Genomic DNA, 21312 nt, shown 5'->3' on the forward strand with positions numbered 1-21312 from the left:
CTAAACTCTGCAGGGCAGTGGCCTGGTTTACTGTGTTTGGTTTTACATATGATACAACTAGAGAGGTTATAGATGTACCTGTGTAGCAGATGAATATCGAGCTGTGGACCTGGAAGCCGAGGATTTGTTAGCGCTGTGGGGTCCTTCAGAGGGAAGAGCACTACAGCACTGAGACTGCCGGAAACACTTGCTGTACTCCTTACGCACCTATGATAACAGAATCCAACATCAGGTCAGTTAACAACCAAACCCAAGACCCGAGCAAAAAAGATTACACTATTTACAGCAAAGTAAAGGGTAGGAGACATACATAATGCACAGTAGTGGCCAAAAGTAATGTCTGGAAGGGTATATTTGTTTTTAACGACCCCACATGTTTGATTAAACCATCAAAATATGAGGAAAACACACACACACACACACACACACACACACACACACACACACACACACACACACACACACACACACACACACACACACACACACACACACACACACATATTATATACAGTATACATGTGCTGGTCATATGATTAGAATATCATCAAAAAGTTGATTTCACTAATTCTATTCAAAAAGTGAACTTGTATATTATATTCATTCATTACACAATATAATATATATATATATATATGAATGAATATAATATACAAGTTTCACTTTTTGAATGAAATTAGTGAAATAAATAAACTTTTTGATTATTTAAGTAAATACATAAAGGATATAACCTATTAAAACAAGCCTTTAAAAAAAGACAACCTTCATATTTTCTACTGACTTAAAGTACAACAATCTCAAAGGATTTTAGTTTAATTAAAATCGCAAAATAAACATTGCAGCCAGAAAATGGCTTTATGAATCAATATTTAACACAATCAGCAGCGTTCAATAATGAAGAATGTGGTGTATGAAAACCAATTCCTGTAGCTTTTCACAGGTGGACTTGGGTTTACCTTCTTCTGCAGAAGACAGTGGAAGATGAAGATGAACATCCCTTGTAAGGTGTTGAAGATAGTGAAGAGGTATGCCATAATTACTGAAGAGTCGTTCAAGAAAAACAGGCCAAACGACCACGTCAGACAAAGAAGACACAGCAATGCAAAAGCACCAAACACCCAGGACCTGAAAATGACAGGATAATGGTTTAAAACACATTCCGTAGCTTTTGTGAACAATATCAAGGCTTCTCTGCCAGTGTAACGGGTCTAAAAATTAGAACACATATTTTTGTCCCTTTAGTTCTCTTTTTTCTCTGTTTGCTTATGCAGTTGCAATCTCTTTCTAATCTTGATTCTGTACAATTGTAGATGTTGTCAGTGTACAGACTGACAACATCTGACTCCATCAAAGTGGAGTCCTCCTTGACAAGCAAAGCATGACAAATGATTACAATCTAATTTCAGACTGTTAGATACATCAGCCAATCAAATAGTTCTGTTTGTACCTATTTATACAGTATGTGACCCGCTCTGGCGAAATGAGTCGGAAGTCGCAACGTTCTATTTTAAGATATGGGCTGATAATGTGGAAAAACAATGAAAAAATAGATTTTTTTTTTTAAGCTAATTTCAAAGAACAGACTTTCAAAAATAATCTCCCAAAGTTTCGTAGTCCAGATAATTGAGTAATGGTATTTAAATGGCTATTAAATTTGACATTGAACTCCTCTCGTCACTTATGAGCATTTCTCGGTATCCCTTGAAACGTCTCTGCTCTCCAAATATGGCGTTACACGTTATATAGAACCAATCAAAAAGCTTACGAATGTAAACACACTGACATAAATGCTGATTTTTACGCGATCGGTCTAGCCATCCTTCTGTCAGACTAGCGCGCGCTCTGTGTAAACAAGCTAGCAGATCTCCTCAATGTCTAGTTGTGAATCAGTTAGCAGTGATCAAGATGTCGAGTTAGCCAAAATACATGCCTTTTGCTGTAAACGGTGTAAACTCAATGATGGAGAGCCGTGTTTTCTGTCATTTGATGAAAATTTAGTTTATGAGATACGTCTGTCTATGGCCTCTCTCACTTTCTCTCTCTCTCTCTCTCTCTCACTCACACACACGCGCGTGCACACACACACACACACACACACCCTCTCTCTCAAGCAAAAATGTAGCACCTCTGTTCAATCTTTTTGATTTTAGTAAATCTTTGTAAAAGTACCTTATAAAATCTTAATTCAAATAAATACTTTAAAATAATTTGAGCTTCAGCCTGGTTTAATAGCATTTATATATATAAAAATGTCTTTGGTCAAATTAAGCTGTAAAATAAGTAGTTTATCCCTTTAAATGTAATGGATTTTGAAAGATATCAACAAAAAACGGGTAAAAAACTTTAAAAGCGATTTTCTCAGGTTTTCAATTGGAAAAAGAGGGCAGACTGCCATAATTCAAATGGGTATATCTTTAAAACCATTCAAGGTATGACTTTGACTAGGATATCATTTTAAAGCTTATTGTCTCATCTTTTCATTGATACTCAGTTTTGAAATTTGGGTCACTGTGACTCATTTTGCTGGATCAGGTCACATATGTAGGCCACACAGCAAGCTTTTTGTGTGTGCGTTTCTGAATTAGTTTACAGCTGTTTTATGCATTGATTAATCTCATTTACATTGTTTTTACATCTTGTTGATTTTAACGAGAGCATTTGCAAGAGTGAAGAACTCAATTGAGCTCATGCTGAGCAAAACTCTTGCGATTTGAGTGGTACTGAACTTATTTCCTCTCTGTGAGCGAGAAATTTAATTGCCTTTGATTGGCTATTGCATTTATTTGCTCAGTTTTACTCGGAACACACAAAAAATACTACTTTTGTTTGCAAATAGAAAATAAATGCATAAATTTAACCCACTCCTACGATTAGACCACCCAGATATAAGAGTCTAAGACAGCAGTATATCACTGGACTTGTTCCCAATAGATTCCAACAACTATTTCTGTGGCTCAAATGTCCTGAAAGGATGATCCCTTAAAATGGACATGACAAGTGGAGATTTCTCTCCGTCTCCTGCTGCATTTTTAAAAGTAATCATGACTTTGGGTCCAATAAAACATCTTGCGTATCATTCCATTGTAAGGCCCATCTGGAAATATGCATGTAGCTCCCAAGGAAAATGTTTATGAGAAGGTCAGACTGTGATATCACATTGCAGGAAGTGAACGAATAAGTTAATAACACGGTGCTTGAAAAGTTAATGCTTTCTCTAATTATTCCCATAAACCCCAATTAGCTGCATCTGAGCATTTACAGTCCAGCTCCAGATGCAACCTCTACCTCATGTGCAGTCTTTACCACAGAAAACTGCTCACAAGTGCCACAAAGCAAGATTGTGGAGATACAACCATAATGTTATCATTTTAAGATCTTGCCACTTTGAATAAAGCAATCAAGATGGTAAGTCGGGACAACAAAATAGTTTAGTACTAAAGATGAAAGAAAATGTCCAAATGTGAAATTGTGCAGACAGCTGGGCTAAAAACAAAGCTGCTAAATGTGTTCGACAGTGCTGAAGATTGATCTTACCGTATGCTCTCCAGCCTGCTGGAATCAGGTTTCATAGACATTGAGTGTTTTACCATCTTGTACATAGTCACTGCCAGAAAGATGAGATTGAGCTGTTGGAAAAGATAAAACATGTTGAGAAGACCACACAGCTTTGCCACAGTTCTTGGAACTCACGTTTTGCAATTCATCATTCAGATGGCATATTTGTCAAACATTTAATATTCATATTTGCAGCTGCACTTTTCCGGAGAGCACCACGTAACAGTTACATGTTCTACAAGAATAGTAGAACATCTTTCTTGGGTCCTGTGTTCACTATGCTGTTCGTCGAATGTAACAACTGCATTAAAAAATAAAAGTGTGGTTTATGTTGGCTGCAGTACACTATGATCTGAACTATGAAGTATAGCCTTCAATAATTCATAAAGTAGACAGCATCTGCAAAAATGTCACAATGCAAGAATGGATGGACCCTACTGGGAGTTTCCAAGATATCTTATAACCTGGAATGAGACGGTATTACGCACAGGCCATTTGGAAAGGCGTTCAATTCTTAACACTATAATTAAAATAGATCTTGAATGAGACTGTGACTCAAGTTAGTACAGAAGCTTGTAAGAATGTTCATATTTCTTAAGACATAAACTACCAACAGGAAAATATAGTGCTACCATTTGTTCCTAATTTTGATCTTAAAGATTATCGCAGACAAACGGCGCGTAGGCGCCTTCTCAGACTAGTGTAAGTCATAACTCTGGCCCTGAAAATGTCTGCTTGCTGGCAAGAGCTTGTGTTTTTCTTCACCACCCTGAACATGGGAATGTAATTCAGGCTGACCAGAGAAGACCTCTTAAAGAAACACGGGGAATAAAAAAATGAGACCCAAAAAAAAAAAAAAAAGAATCATCTATTTTAAATATGTGGAACAGGAAGAGAGCACGCTCTGTTAAAAGAGGTAGTGGTGTCTATCTTTTGACTTTCCTAACTTCAAAAACTAACCTAAAATATAATATCATCATCCTGATTTTAGAACCTCTCTACACAATTACCTTTCCATCAAATTTAAAAAAACAAGACTCTAAAATGGCATTTAATTAGTGGGAAAACTCCTTAGTTTCTGGAGTGTTGAAAATCTACATATTTTACTTCAAAATGTGGGTCACATATCGATAATATAAGGACAGTTGGGGAAACATTCCATTTAAGTACTGACTATTTGTATAGGTTAGTAACAGGCACATGTTGTTAACTTGGTATATTGTGTTTGACTATAATCCAAAATGAAAAAAACTACATTACAAATAAGTGAGCACATTACAATTTTATATACAAGAGAAAAACACACATCTGTTTTTTATGTTTTTTTTTTTTTTTTGGAGGCACAGAAAGACAGAAACAGAATATGCGCTTTGAAAAGAAAGTCACCAAATTCTTTGCTTTGTCGATCATCAACACAAACCACATGTAAACACCAAAGAATCCAACTCAATTTTTCAGAGCCTTTCAAATGCGGATCACCCCTGCTCAGAAACAGAAAGAAGGAAAGAAAGAGTATTACTGGATGAAATGAAGAGAAGAAACAAAGAAAGAAAAAGAAATCTATTCATCTATATCTAAAAATGTATCCATCTATAATGATATACATATATTTAATACAATCTATAATAAACTCGATTTTTACTGTATATTTTATGAAACTTTCTTAACCTATTCATCAAAATAAAATACAGAAACAAAACAGAGTTACACGGCTCTATTTAAATACAGAAGGGCTGTGCCAGTGGTGGTACAGCAAACACATTTTTTGCATATGTGAAGGTTTCTACTTTATGTGGATATTGGGACATTTTACTTTGTGAATATGAAAACATTTGCATTTGTGTGGAATGAGAGGTATGTGAGCCAACAGGATTAAGCCATATGTCGCCTTTGTATTCTGTTTTAAGAGCTGCTCACCTCACTTTTTCACGAATTTAGCAATATTGCATGATTTATTTCACTTAACTACATGTATTCTTTCATTTCTCATAACAAATCCTTATTAACGTTTCACCCTCTGTCTTTTTTGCAGGGAATTTATTTAGATTATTCCCCTTTTATTTGAATCCCTATACAGTGAGTACGGAAAGTATTCAGACCCCCTTAAATTTTTCACTCTTTGTTATATTGCAGCCATTTGCTAAAATTATTTAAGTTCATTTTTTTTCCTCAATGTACACACAGCACCCCATATTGACAGAAAAACACAGAATTGTTGACATTTTTGCAGATTTATTAAAAAAGAAATACTGAAATGTCACATGGTCCTAAGTATTCAGACCCTTTGCTCAGTATTTAGTAGAAGCACCCTTTGATCTAATACAGCCATGAGTCTTTTTGGGAAAGATGCAACAAGTTTTTCACACCTGGATTTGGGGATCCTCTGCAATTCCTCCTTGCAGATCCTCTCCAGTTCTGTCAGGTTGGATGGTAAACATTTTTAGGTCTCTCTAGAGATGCTCAATTGGGTTTAAGTCAGGGCTCTGGCTGGGCCATTCAAGAACAGTCACAGAGTTGTTGTGAAGCCGTTGTTTTAGCTGTGTACTTAGGGTCATTGTCTTGTTGGAAGGTAAACCTTCGGCCCAGTCTGAGGTCCTGAGCACTCTTGAGAAGGTTTTCGTCCAGGATATCCCTGTACTTGGCCGCATTCATCTTTCCCTCGATTGCAACCAGTCGTCTTGTCCCTGCAGCTGAAAAACACCCCCACAGCATGATGCTGCCACCACCATGTTTCACTGTTGGGACTGTATTGGACAGGTGATGAGCAGTGCCTGGTTTTCTCCACACATACCGCTTAGAATTAAGGCCAAAAAGTTCTATCTTGGTCTCATCAGACCAGAGAATCTTATTTCTCACCATCTAGGAGTCCTTCAGGTGTTTTTTAACAAACTCCATGCAGGATTTCATGTGTCTTGCTCTGAGGAGAGGCTTCCGTCGGGCCTCTTTGCCATAAAGCATGATGGTTGACTTCCTACAACTTTCTCCCATCTCTCGACTGCATCTCTGGAGCTCAGCCACAGTGATCTTTGGGTTCTTCTTTACCTCTCTCACCAAGGCTCTTCTCCCCCGATAGCTCAGTTTGGCCGGACGGCCAGCTCTAGGAAGGGTTCTGGTCATCCCAGATGTCTTCCATTTAAGGATTATTGAGGCCACTGTGCACTTAGGAACCTTAAGTGCAGCAGAATTTTTTTTGTAACCTTGAAAAAAGGTGCCTTGCCACAATTCTGTCTCTGAGCTCTTCAGGCAGTTCCTTTGACCTCATAATTCTCATTTACTCTGACATGCACTGTGAGCTGTAAGGTCTTATATAGACAGGTGTGTGGCTTTCCTAATCAAGTCCAATCAGTATAATCAAACACAGCTGGACTCAAATGAAGTGGAGTGTAGAACCATCTCATGGATGATCAGAAGAAATGGACAGCACCTGAGTTAAATATATGAGTGTCACAGCAAAGGGTCTGAATACTTAGGCCCGTGTGATATTTCAGTTTTTCTTTTTTAATAAATCTGCAAAAATGTCAACAATTCTGTGTTTTTCTGTTAATATGGGGTGCTGTGTGTACATTAATGAGGGAAAAAAATGAATTTAAATGATTTTAGCAAATGGCTGCAATATAACAAAGAGTGAAAAATTTAAGGGTGTCTGAATACTTTCCGTACCCACTGTATTCACATCCAATGAGGTTAAAAAAGGCTGTAGAGCAAATATATTTGTACTTGTCAAAATAACAGAAATAACTTTTTTTTTTGAGATTGGTAAACGGTAAATATTGGTCAACGCAACAACAAATTTCAACACTTTTTCACATTTCAGTTTTTATCTCTCCTCACATTCAACACAGTCTGTGGTTGTATAACAAATTTCCTATTAGAGTTGGGAATCGAAAATCGATTCCAATTCTGGAATCGGATACTTAAGGTCAGGAATCGGATACTCGATATAAAGTTAAAAATTCGATTCCGCTTACTGTGTGTGCATTTTAATGTGGTTTTCAAACCATTCAAGTGCAAGAAGACACGAAAGAGAAATCAATTCGCTTTATTCTGTACTGGGCACATCCAGAGCATGCACACAAAAAGCTGCTTCTCATATAGTGCACAAATACTGAACCGAGTTGTCTTTGGCTTCATCTTGTGCTTGAATGGACAAATACACACAAAATTATGTCAAAATATCCTCGTAAACACAGTTAGGTATGTTTTAAGTGAATATAAACAGTTGAGAAAGAAAATGCATGTGTAACAGTATATTGGATCCATGCATTTGGTCTTAAAGTGACAGAAGCCTAATAAACCTCCTGCCGTCTGTGCCATTACTGTTAATCAAAGAAGAAAAGAAAAAGAGAATCACTCTCACTGATTTTGACTGAATAACTTTTGTAACTTTAATAAGGATTGTTCTATACTCTGCAGTTATTTTACACTTGATTTCAATTTCTGAACTTTCAGTTGTATTTGTGCTATTGCTAATTTGCTTATTTGTTCTTATTTTATTACTGTGTTGTCTTTAACCCTTAAATGCATGACTGTTTCGCCAATCATTCTTACATATTCGGGTCTTTATCGACCCGGAACTATATCTAAAATGGAAGGATCTCTACCTGTCGCGAAAATATAAAACTCCTCTGATATTAGAGTAACAATTACAGAAGAATAAAATAAATCGTATTTTGTAACCTTTTGGAGCTTGAAAGGGCTCATTCTGAGCAGATGTTTTATGCCATCATCACTGTCCTCGTCAGAGCTCATTTCCCAGTTAAATTCAGCAAATAATGGGCTAGTTTTATGCTTCTGGTCACGAATATGAGCCCATTCGCGATCTCAAACGTATTCTCAAAACTATTTCATTTTCAACATCTTCAAAATCAATATTTCTATCACTAACAGCTTCACCAGATCAATCCAGTAACAGTTACAGTCATATTTCATTGCGTTCAGTACTTACTCTGCAGTAAATCACTGAGCCATTTCATGTTGTTATTATTATTTCGTTTTCTGTCTGAATGAGTTGTCACTTCAGCATTGTGTATCAGACACTGCCACCTTGTGGAATAAAGGTGAATCGCACTTATTCCGTCATCTAAGATTCAATTATTGTTGTGCAGAAAAATATATGTACACTCATACACACCTGGGGTCGTTTGCGACCCTATACAATTTTTTACAAAAAATTAATACAAAAATAGGCATTCTTTTATAATTTTATGATTTTTTTTTCTTGTTATATTCTTTATAATGAATTGATTGAGGAATACCAAGAAGGTTGATGTCCAACTTTAAAAAATGAACGAGGAGGAGGGTAGTGAATGACGTCCCGGGTCACAAAAGCATTTAAGGGTTAATGATGTTTGAAATTTATATTAGTTAGTCTAGTTCATTAGTTATTTGTTCTTTAGGCTGCTGATTTTCGTTCATGGTATTCAGCTGTAACAGAATGTTTTACAGAAAGAAAGAATAAATATGTTTGATATCTAAATGTCTGACTTCATTTTTTTTTTACCATATTGGAGTTGAAACTGGGAATCAATAAGTTTTGGAATCGATAAGCAGAATCAGAATCGGAATAGCTAAAATTCAAATGATACCCAACCCTATTTCCCACAACCCGGTAATTCAGTAAGTTAGACTTTTTCATTTAGCAGTAAATATGAATAGAGTTGTGGTGAAGAGGAAATTACTAACGGTAAGAGAAACACACACACACAAAAAAAAAGACAAGTGAGGGTTAATGGAGAGAGAGCTTGAGGGTGGGTCTTTAGATCACTGATTATGGTGCTGTTGAGTGTTTGCTCCTGAGCCACCAGGAGCTGCTTTGCTCCGGCTTGAGTGGAGAGGCTAGGAATGCATTTAACACAGCTGGGAGTGATGACACAGATCTGACGAGACAGCCAGGCAGGCCAGGCACAGCACAAGAGGAAGCCAGGCTAGCCGAACCACCTCAACCCTCCTCTGTGCCTCCCAGCCTCCTCCTCCATCTCACCCTTCCACTCCTCAAAATAGACCAACAAGCACAAGTTTAATATAAACCAGCTTGTGTTCAGAGACCTGAAGAGGACAAGTTACTCTTCTAACTGCGTTTGTTGAAGTACTATATATATTTGTAATTCATGGGTTGTGAGAGTACAGAGAGGATCTGCTTAATTAAATATAAATGTCCTAAAATAGGCTTTATGCAAAATATAATTTCTTATTTTTTTTCTCTTTTGGTTTTGAGATGAAATATGACCATCCTTGTAAGAAATCATGAATGAGAATTACAAACTAACAAGTGCCACATAAAAAAAAAAGGTCACATGCAATTTATGAATTGGTCCTACCAGAATTTCTTTCTACCTCTAGTTTTGGGGTAAAACATGACCTTTATATGTGATGCACCCATGTGTTAAATTCCTGGTTACAGGAAGTGACCTCTCTGACACAGAAGGTACTGTACATGGGATGCATTTAACTTTTAACATTTAAATTTATAATTTGATACAATGCATGTATGTTGTTCATACATGTTTTTTTAAACACTTGCATGTAATTACATCTATAATTATACCACTGAGCATTACTTTACACCTTAAACCAAACTTAAACCTACCCATACACCCAAACCTTTCCCTAACCTTTCCCATATCCACCTCTTAATAGCAACACAAGTGTTTTGCAATACAATATGAACACTATATATTCTTGAATGCAAGTACATAGTTAAGGACACACACAAAGTGAGTTTCCTGTTCTGACAAGCCACATTCAAAGTATTGTAAAATATAAACTAAACAGTACTGACTTTAAACTTCATTATCTCAGCATCTAATGGCATCTATTTTTTGGAAAATGGCTTGGGTCATATTTTTATCTATCTTTGGGCAGAAAAAAAAAACACATTCACACTATGAAAAACTATCCCCATTGTGATGCCATAATTCATATCAGTATGATAACAACTTTAGCTATCAATAGCTGAACAGCTGAAAATGCATACCAAAGTCATGAGGTTAAAGAAACTGCCTGGAGAACTGAGAAACAGGATTCTGTCATGATCTGGGGAAGGCTACAAAAAATATGCATTAATGTTCCATCTTAAATTGATGAAGTTTGCAACAACCAGGACTCTTCCTAGAGCTGGCCACCCAGCCAAAACAAACAGAGGAGAAGGGCCTTGGTAAGAGAAGTGACCAAGAACTCAGTGATTATTCTGGTTTAGCTCCAGAGATCATGTGTGGAGATGGGAGAAACTTGCAGAAGGACAACCATCACTACAATCTTAGTGGCCATACACACACTTGAAATTTGCCCCAAAAAAGCACCCAAAGGACTACCAGACTATGTGAAACAATTCTCTGGTCTGATGAATTTCAGTTACAAGCATCATATCTGGAGAAAACCAAAGAAATTGGTTGTATCATGCTGTGGGGTGCCTTTCAGAGGCAGGGACTGGGGCAGGATAGAAGCTAAATGTAGCAAAATACAGAGATATCCTTAAGGAAAACCTGAGGAACGCTCAGGACCTCTGACTGGGCTGAAGGTATATCTTTTAACAGGACAATGACCCTAATCACACAGCTAAGACAATGCAAGAGTGGCTTAGGGAATATAGTGGACTTGAATCCATTTGAACATCTCTGGAGAGAACTCAACATGGCTGCCCACTGATTGTCCACAGCCAACCTGACAAAGCTGAATATGATCTGCCAAAACAAATGGTAGAAAATCCCCAAATTCAGGTGTGCAATGCTTGTCACATCATTTCCAAAAAGACTTGAGGCTATAACCGCTGTCAAAGGAGGAACTGAATTAAGTCTGAATACTTATTTCAAAGAAAGCTGTATTTCCATACAATCATTTCTCTATACTTCCAATTTCAAGAACTGAAATTCCATTTTAACCTTCAGGTCTGGAGTCATTCTCCAGGAATATGGAAAGTAAATAGGAGAACACTCTATGAATGACGACTGACCCATGGAAAGACAGTATACATTACTGACCAATCAAAATAAAACAACAAAAAACTGCATAAATTATTGCCCAATGTAAAGAAAGCTTATCTTTCTGAACTACAGAAAAACAGCATGTGTTACCAAGACATGGGAACACATCATACACATCAGGGTTGGGTATTATCAAATATCTCAAAAACAAACAAAAAAAAAAAACAGACATTATGATGCATATCTCACAATTCAACACAATGCAAAAAAACACCAATATATCTCTTTACTGGTGAAAATGAAGTACAACATCACTTAAGTAATTTCAATGGTTTTGTAACCTTTTCTAGTGGAAGTTCTAAACACCTAAATAAAAGTAGTCAAGTTAAATGTGCAAAACTTACCATAATGATGAATGTAACAGGGCCGATGAAACTCCAAATGAAATGATTATCAACTCTCAACCAACAGCTAGAAAGAGGGAAAAAGAGAAATTACCACCACAGAAGCAATTACTTACATGAACACACTACAAAGTTTTGAGAGTGACAACCACTTTCATTGGATGGAATGACTTTCCCAAATCAGTATTTCCCAACCCTGTTTCTGGAGGCACACTAACAGTAAACATTTTGAACGTCTCCCTTATCTGACCGCACCAATTCAGGTTTTGAAGTCTCGGTCCCACTTTATATTAGGTGCCCTTAACTACTATGTACTTCCATCAAAAAATAAGTACAATGTACTTATTGTGTTCATATTGTATAGCAAAACACTTTTGCTGGTATTGAGGTGGATAAGGGTAAGTTTAGCGACAGGTTTGGTGGTATGGGTAGGTTTAAGGGTAGGTCAAGGTGTAAGGGATGGGTCAACAGTGTAATTATTAATATAATTACATGCAAGGCATTTTTAAAATATAAATACAATGTAAAAACATGTATGTACACAATAAGTGCATTGTATCAAATAAATAATTTAAATGCAAGTATATCGTAGTTAAAAACACCTAATATAAAGTGGGACCAAAGTCTCTACTAATGAGACTAATTGTGTAATTAATAGACCGATGTAGGTCTGTATTTGCATTTAAACTGTAAGACCTTAAGCACAGTTCAATATTTTTATATCAACAAAGAACATTACTCACGCTTTCCTCGTCCCATAGCTCTTATAGTCGATGGCTGCTGAAATGCCAACCACCACACAGGGGAACAGGTAGCCAGATGCGTAATAGTATTTTCGTCTAGAGAATTCGCTCTCAAAGACCTCCACAAGCATGAGGAACAACTGAACGCCCTCCAAACACATCCAGGAAAATGCGGCAAGAAAGAAGAAATGCAGAAGTCCAGCAATCACAGAGCAAATAATCTGCGCAGAAAGAAATTAGAGGAGTTTAGTCTTCAAAGCAGTTTTTTAAGAACTTTATTCACCAAAAATGCATCTTTAATGTCTCTCTTTTTTAATCTGTATCAAAAAAAAATTTGTTCCAAACCCTTGTGAGAAATCGACCTTACTAAGTCAGCATCCTAACCCATTTGAAACTCTATTCATAGTCAATAACATCATTGAAACTCCTTCATTGGTCAAATTACTTGGTCAAATACTGCACCTCATGATAAGGGAATGTTAAGTTCACTTCTTTGGATAATATTCACTGTTGATTCTAGTTTGATGGTAGCAAATTGTTAAGTTCAAGTGATGCTGTCTTAAATGGTTAGTTCACACAAAAATGAAATTTCTGTCATTAATTACTCACCCTCGTGCCGTTCAACACCTGCAAGACCTTTGTTCATCTTCGGAACACAAATTAAGATATTTTTGATGAAATCTGAGTGTTTTTTATCATCTCCAATAGTAGTCAACGTGACTACAGTGGTTCAACCTTAATGTTATGAAGCAAAGAGAATACTTTTTGTGTGCAAAAACAAAAATAAAAACTTTATTCAGCAATTGTTCCTCTTCCCGGTCAGTATCGGTCGAGGATGTTAACGTGAGCACCATGACGCATGCGTGTGATGCTGACACAGGGGCCGGCCAATATAGAGTTGGCGTTCTAGCATAGAACATGGAAGCTCTGCACTGCGTTCACTGTGCCAACTGCGTAGGAGACTGGCAGGGAAGAGGAACATTTTTGGAATAAAGTCGTTATTTTTGTTTTGTTTTTGCACACAAAAAGTATTCTCGTCGCTTCATTACATTAAGGTTGAACCACTGTAGTCACGTTGACTATTTTAATTGACTATTCTCTGAACCTTGAATGTAGTAATTTTGTTGCTTTCTATGGGAGATAAAAATTGGTTTTCATCAAAAATGTCTTAATTTGAGTTCTGAAGATGAACGAAGGTCTTGCGGGTTTGGAACGACATGAGGGTGAGTGACAGGAATTTCATTTTTGGGTGAACTAACCCTTTAAGGTCCTCACACTGACTAGAGTTTGGCAAGTTGCCATTCTGTTGGTTGCCAGTAGGAATTTCACTTAACCACATTATATCGCTGTGGGTTGTGGTGGCTCTTGAGGGGGGTTGGGGGGGTGCCTATGTCAAAAATGTTGCCGCTTACTAGGGTTGAAACTGATATACTACAAAAACATTAAATTCAATTCAGTTAAAGTTTATTTGTATAGTGCTTTTCACAATATATTGTTTCAAAGCAGCTTTACAGTAAACATTTTCAGTATTATAATTTAGGAAGTATACTCACTGGAGGTTCAGTCATGTTGATGCCTACAAGAAAGAGAAGCTCTGCAATAAAGAGATTGATGCAGAGGTTCTTGTGGATGGTGTTGCGGTCATTCTGCAGGCCACGGAAGAAGCAGAAGGTGAAAATGCTAATGGCAAGGCAGACAAGCGAGACAGCGATGCCCATCCGTGTGATAACCGTCAGCAGGAGCTCATGAATGCTCCCCTCACCCTTGAAAAATAAAAAAATTGCATTAACAGTTATGCCATGTTCTCTAATGCTTCACTTGTTAGAATATAATAAGTGAGAATTGGCTTTTTGTTTTCGAATGTGTAGAGACTAGAAAAACTGGCCCAGTTTCAAATGCAAAAAAAATTACCTTTTCCAGTAAATGTATCACATCTGCTAGTCACCCATGCAATGACCTTCCATCTTTTATATATATTTCTACTATTCACACATCAGCAACAAAATTCAGTTCCAGTGGAGACAGTTACATTGATTACAATGGAAGCTCACATCTGGAATAGAGTGAGGGTTTGACAGCAGGCGTCTTAAATAAGACCGTTCAAAACTCCTAGTGCTTATAGCATCCATCTTACATCTTTGTTCATACATAGCTCAATACACAGCTCAATACACAACTTTATTTAAAAAAAGCTAAAGACATTTTTACATTGAGCTCAAATCATTCATCTTATGTCTTTGTTCACATAGCATAGCTTGATTTTTTTTTAAATAAAAAAAGTCTTAGATGATTTTATATTAACAACAGGTTCTGTTCACATGTCGTCCAAACAAAAAACAATTCTGTTATATTTACTGAAAAGGCTGTTTGCATGAAAACACCTAATGTCATTTCTTGAATGTTCAGTTGGCTTGTCTCTTCAATGACACTGCATTAAATTATGACTGTTTATATCAGGATGAAAATTGATCATAAAAAAAGCGAGATCATTACAATTTTGCTTGACTATTTAACCGACACATTTTGATTAGTTAGTAAAGATTAGGTGCAACAATCCCTGTAGACCAGCATTTCATTTAAATGAGGAATGTTCTAATCAGCTATTGGTCCAAGTGGTGTTCTTCCTTTTCAGCCATTGCTAATGACTGCTCCAAATGCACGACTGCCATGACACAAAGATTAAAGGCCAGAACACACCAAGCCGACGCCGACGAACTAGTGGCGACGAAAGCAGACTGTGGGGTTGGCTCACGTCGGCAGTGTCTGTGTTCAAAGTTGGCCTGACACACCAAACCGACGCTAAACAGCCGACGGCCAAATAGCACATCAGTTCTGCACCTGCGTGAGATGAAATGCCTTTCCGAACCAGCAGGTGGCAGTAGCTGAACAGCCAATCAGAAAGATCAGATGGCCCGACGGACCGACAAGCTCCAACGGCGATTCAACATTTTGAATCGGCCGAAAAAAGCAGACGAGGACCACCTTCAGCCGATGGTGCAGAACACACTGAGAAAACTTAGTCGAAGAAAAACTGGCCAACGGCCGACCATCGGCTTGGTGTGTTCCTGCCTTAACACTGAGAGGAGCCATCTAGTAACAAGCAGTGGGCTGATCAAGCTCAGATGTATGTCCCCAAGCCACTTTTTGGTCTCTTACAGTGCTCAATTGTTGGACCTTGTGTTGTTCCTCCTTTTCAGCCATAGCCAATGACTGCCTCGCTTGGTGGCCTCCAAGAATGCCTTTATTGTTTGTCTGCTGGACATCTGCTAAACTCATTCTATATTCCTCCACAGGTGGAATTCCACAGGTCTTTCCAGGTAATTCAATGCCCTTCCATCTCATCCAGCAGTCTTGCTTGGCTTAAGATACGGCTTTAGTGATCCTAGTCACTTCTTGATGGTGTACGTCCTCCAACACAAGTTGTTGACATTCAGCTAGTGTTGCCTTTTGCCTTCTTTCGTGTTGTACCTAGCCAACAATGTCCCAGTGTAAAAGGGCTGATTTTGTGTCATGGACTGCTAATGCTAGATTGCATTTCCTTCTGTTATTATAGGATTGGAGTGGGCTCTCCCACAACAATATCACTGGACCGTCTAAATATGTCTAATTTAACTTTAGCACATTTGTTTTCCTCTGTAAGTCTAGTAATTGGGAGTGAAATTACCCTGTTTACATAAAGTCCCATCATGCTGAGACATCTTGGTAATCCAAGCCACTTCCTCATGTGTGAGCTAATCAAACTGTCCAGCTTGTTGACCTGTGAAAGGGTGACCTTGTAGAAGGTAATTGGCCAGAAAGACAGGGAAGGTGAAACTTTGGTGCCTCCAATTTGGGTTTCTGCCCTGTCTTTCCTGGGTGAGCAGTAATGTCGATGTGCTTGAGGCCAGGGATTACATCCCCCCTCATTTGTTTCAGATGCATGTTGTTTAGGTTCACATCAGACCATTGTCTGAAGCTTTTAATTGGTTTCTCCAGCACTATAGGTATTGGTTGAATTATTGGATGGATTTGTTCAAACTATGGAAATAATGTGATTCATTTGGCATGATTTCCAATTCTCAACCCTACAGCACAGCTTTGACTATCTTGTGAGTACTGTCAAAGATTTTTTCAGAAGCACTGAATACAATATATGGTATATAAGGAATATCTATCCACCTTTTTTGCATCTGCAATTTCTAAGAACTTAAAGATAGTGCTATGGAACAATGGTAGCAAAAGGTTATAAAAAGAAACATAATTCAATGCTGGATTTGTTCAACACAACTAAACCTTAACCAATTTACAAGTAGCTGCTTTCCTTGCATTTCTGGGAGCTGAAATCTATCATTTTATTTCACAGCTTGCATTTAAGAAGTGAATATTTAAGTTGAAAACATTTCAGACAATTTTGTTTTTGGCAGTTCGACAACAAATTCTGAGCTGCCTAAATTCAGTTTGTTTAAAAAAACAAAACAAAACAAAACATCTTTTTCACTTAATATATTTTCCCTTATAAATTCACTTCAACTACGGTATACAAGACTTTTGTCATTAATGTACTTCTGTAGATGTGATTTAAGATGCAGCTGCACCACATCCATAATTTCCACATTCATTACAGCTTAAATGATAACTACGCTATCATATAGTGTTTGGTGTTATCAGACAATTGCTACTGCTTTCATGTCATACTGACATATAACTGCATTGTTCCCAGAAACCTACTAGTGACACAAAAGCTTCATTCATCAAAGTAAACTAAGAATTATATTATTATTAAGAAAGTGCTCCATTATATGCATTTGTTTTGTTGTAGAGAGATAAGAAAACTCAACAGACTCATGGTTATATGAAAAGCATAGAGAAAGCAGAAAATGGGCACCACTGGAATCACTGGTGACTTATAATTACTGTACATAACTGAACTACATATTGATTTCCTCTACCAGATGCCCCACCACAGGGCAGGTCTGGGACCAATTGATACTCACCGCATGTGCATCTCGATGGGCCATCAGGATTGCAAAGTTAGTCAGGTGACTGCAGGAACAAGTGGTGTGAGTCTTGTTTGTTGCTAGGAGTTTGCAGCCTTGTGTTGACCAGTATCCTACCATGCTCCGCTCTGAATAGTTCCAAAATGAGCAGTTTGGGTTGAAGTAGTTCTCAGTCTGATAAATGAAGAAACATGTCATTTTATTTGCATGTGATGGGTGACATCTGCAAGGTTTTGAGATTTAAACCTCCCAATAACAAAGGCACAATGTTTTATACCCAAACAGTATGTTTTCCTTGATCAACAATCTCTATTAACTTTCCCCGACCAGCATTTTATTTTTAAGTTGCCAGTCAGCACCAGCATTTTTTGATCATATTCACAAATTTCCATGCACCCCAGAATATTTTGTTGAATGAATATGTAAACAATCAATATATCAAAAAAAACAAAAAAACAGAGCCTCTGCTTTTAAACAAAACTACTTTTTTCATTCTTTTTATATCAATACTGGAATGTGGGTAAAAAAAAAAAAAAAAAAAAAAAAAAAAGACTTCATCCGGATGGGATTCAGAATGATGACAAAAACATAGATGGAGTAGATAGAATCCATCAACACCCCCAAAGCTTCACACTCATAAACTCAACATTTCCTTCAGTAATGTTAAGAAGTTTTGATTTATATGCAGTTTTAAAATTTGATGATCACATTAGCTTACAACGTAAGCAAGCAATGTTTATCTGCTCCTCCTGGTTTACGGAGATCTTCTTTTTATTTGTTTTTGGATCTGGAGATGCTGTACTATTTCAGAAGATCTGTAACAGCGCCCTCTTCCGTATAACAGTGAAAACACGGAATGCCGGAAAAACCCGTCAATGACGGGGAAGTCATAAATGACGGAAAATCTTGTCAGTGGTGGGGAAAGAGTTAAGAATGTTTTTCAAGGTTTAACTATAACCTTAACTCAAATCTTAGAATCAGAGGGCACGGATTACTTGCCAATATAAAATAACATGCCTCATATTTTAAATGACAACAATAAGGCCAAATACCAGTTTCCAAATATTTAGCAGTTGAAACGTGAAAGATTTTTAAAATCTTTCTTCTTTTTACACTCTGATGCACACAAACAGACAAAATAAAGCACCAATACCTATGGGAAAGAAAAAAAAATAAACTAACAAAAATAACATTAAAAGACTAACAGTCTTTATTTGATTTCTTACATCCAAATGCTCCAGTGTGAAGATGATTGGTTCCGCCACAAACACGCGGCTGGATTCTTTATTGATGGAGGCGGAGAGGATGTGCGAGTTGACAGTCAGGGTGTGGTTTCTGACTCCGCCCTCACCCATCAGTCTCACCGTGGCGTTCTCCGTACTGAGGAAATGCCCCAAGTGCTTATAAAGGACAAAAACCAACTTGGCAATACCTTGAGAAAATAAACGATGAGAGAAGATACTATGTCATTTCTTGTTGGATTGCAATTGACAAACAGAACTTCTCTTTCAAACAATTTGGGTAAAATGGCTTTAGGGTTTCATTTTCCTTCTCAAAATATCTATAACATTTTCTTTCTTATTTTGGACTTTCTCTTTTACTGTCATAACAGATCAAAGAGAATGTTGAAAAAGTAAGATCTTTTGCTAGCAACCAGAACAACAAAACATGTGGAAGGATACGCAATGGTACCCTTGAGTACTGATGTTTATTACAGACATGGTAACACAAGAATGCATGAAAAATGTGTATAACATTAACTTGCAATGCACTAAATACTTGTGCAGAGTGTTTATGGCCTATATTACATCCTACAGATCAGGAAAATCATTGACTTCATTAAGCATCTGAAGTAGCTTCATTCAAGCATTTAAAACACCATAAACTTGCATTTATTTACCGTTTTTACTGTTTAGCTTGACCATATTTGCTGAGAGGTGAATTGTGGCTCCTCTTTTGCTGTTCTGTGGAAACCTGAAGTCCTGAATTTGGCCGTCAGTGCTCAACACATACACGTCCAACACTGAATGAAGAAATAAATCAGATTGAAACAAAATGATAAACAATTGCTGTTGCATAAACTGCTCTGGAAGTTCTCACATTCTTCTGTCAGATGGAAATTAAGGACTCATTAAGTCTATGTGAGGTAATTTAATTAAAACAAGACAGTGTGTACATAAGAGACTGAATTGAGAAGAAAGCAATAGAACTGTGTTTGTTTCAAGTTTTCCGAATGCTCCTCAGGCCACGGCCAACTAATTCTCTGCAAAGCTGCATTTGTACCACATCATAATTTTCAAAACGAGAGGCAGAAAATAAAAACGTGTATTCTCTATTAAGCAGAGAATATTTTCTCATGTGCCTAAATGTAAGAAGGAAAAAAAAGCTACTTCATTACCTTCTACTAAAATTGGCACCTTTAACTGAAAGATGACACATCCTTTTTTTATACAGCCACCACTTTGAGTATTTTGATTTCTGACATTCATTTCCCTTATGATGTGAAAGCAAGAGATCTGAGAGCTACGGCTTGACAGACCCCATCTTCATTCACTTTCAAAAGTATATACAAGAGCAGCCAGGGCATTCTCTTTTTCTGACACCAGAAGAAAACAAAGATATGATTTTGGAATGTATAAACGATGAAAGACTTTTCACACTATCTAATATCCTGATATCAGACGTTACAATCGTGAACAAATTTAAAGTGTCATGAAAGCCCCTGTTTTAGCCTGTCATTCACACCTCAGAGTTGGAAAAAGTCTCAAGGAATGGGCATGTAAAGCTGTGGAAGAGTGGCAGAGTGTGTGTGTGTGTAACGATAAAACACAGACCTGCAACACACTCATTATACAGACACATGAATATTTAAATATGTCAACGGGAGAGGGAAGAAAAAAAAAAAACAGAGTTGAGGGCACCTTGATGCATTTTAAAAATCTAACCCTATATAACAACAAACTGCCAAAACAAGGGAGAAACGCAGAAGAGGATTTAAAAGGTCAGATAATATTTTCAATACATTTAAGAGCACTACAGTCTCTAAACAACAACAACAAAAAAAACATCAGTTTAACAGTTACTTTTTTGCCAATGCTTTGAATGTTCCATCTACTTCATTTTCTTCTGTATATCAGAATAATCCTTCATGTTATCACGTTCATGACGTAAGGCTGTACGGCCCTTATTTGCACAAATATTTCATTTGAAGAAGACGTGATTAAATATGTGCATACACGGTGCTGGTTCATGTTTAGAGCACTAGAGTGTAAGAAATATGTCCATAAAAAACTCGAAACGTGCACGCTCCGGTCTGTATCTGATCTATAATATCCACGTGGTGAGCGTTGTTAAACTCACTGAGGCGTTCCGCACAGAAACCGCTCTCATGCACGCTCCGCATGTTGTTTGAATTCTCCACTGTAATGCGATAATACAGTGCAGTGGTTGGGTTAAAAGAGTTTATTCTCATGAATAAAAGCAGAGATTAGCTCAGGGCCAGCTAACGTAGATTTGTGCCTGCAGCCAGTCACACACTCCGAAAGCACGCTTCTACCTCACATTCGACTTTGCTTTTCAACCCATTAGAATGAAATTGCAAGAAAAAAAAAACACCCGCAAAAATAACCAATTTCCACTTATTAATAAAATGTACGAGTGCTTTTAGTGTTTTCAGTGATGTGCACATCTCTGTTCACATCTCAAAAAATTCATG

General features: G+C 37.2%; 1 protein-coding gene across 4 annotated transcripts in view; it reads right to left on the bottom strand.

Annotated features, from left to right (window-relative positions):
- The window catches only part of LOC137002666 (adhesion G protein-coupled receptor L2-like), a 123850-nt gene that overhangs the window by 13945 nt on the left and 88593 nt on the right, over positions 1-21312 (bottom strand). For all 4 annotated transcript variants that reach the window (XM_067362467.1, XM_067362466.1, XM_067362469.1 and 1 more), the window contains 9 exons: positions 19498-19620; positions 18824-19029; positions 17595-17771; positions 14175-14384; positions 12622-12842; positions 11879-11945; positions 3535-3626; positions 957-1125; positions 79-207 (listed from right to left, as the gene is read on the bottom strand). In XM_067362467.1, the coding sequence (XP_067218568.1) occupies positions 79-207; positions 957-1125; positions 3535-3626; positions 11879-11945; positions 12622-12842; positions 14175-14384; positions 17595-17771; positions 18824-19029; positions 19498-19620 (1394 nt within the window). The remainder of the gene's footprint in view (positions 1-78; positions 208-956; positions 1126-3534; positions 3627-11878; positions 11946-12621; positions 12843-14174; positions 14385-17594; positions 17772-18823; positions 19030-19497; positions 19621-21312) is intronic.

The sequence above is a fragment of the Chanodichthys erythropterus genome, chromosome 16, assembly GCF_024489055.1.
Source record: "Chanodichthys erythropterus isolate Z2021 chromosome 16, ASM2448905v1, whole genome shotgun sequence".
Classification (NCBI taxonomy): Eukaryota; Metazoa; Chordata; class Actinopteri; order Cypriniformes; family Xenocyprididae; genus Chanodichthys; species Chanodichthys erythropterus.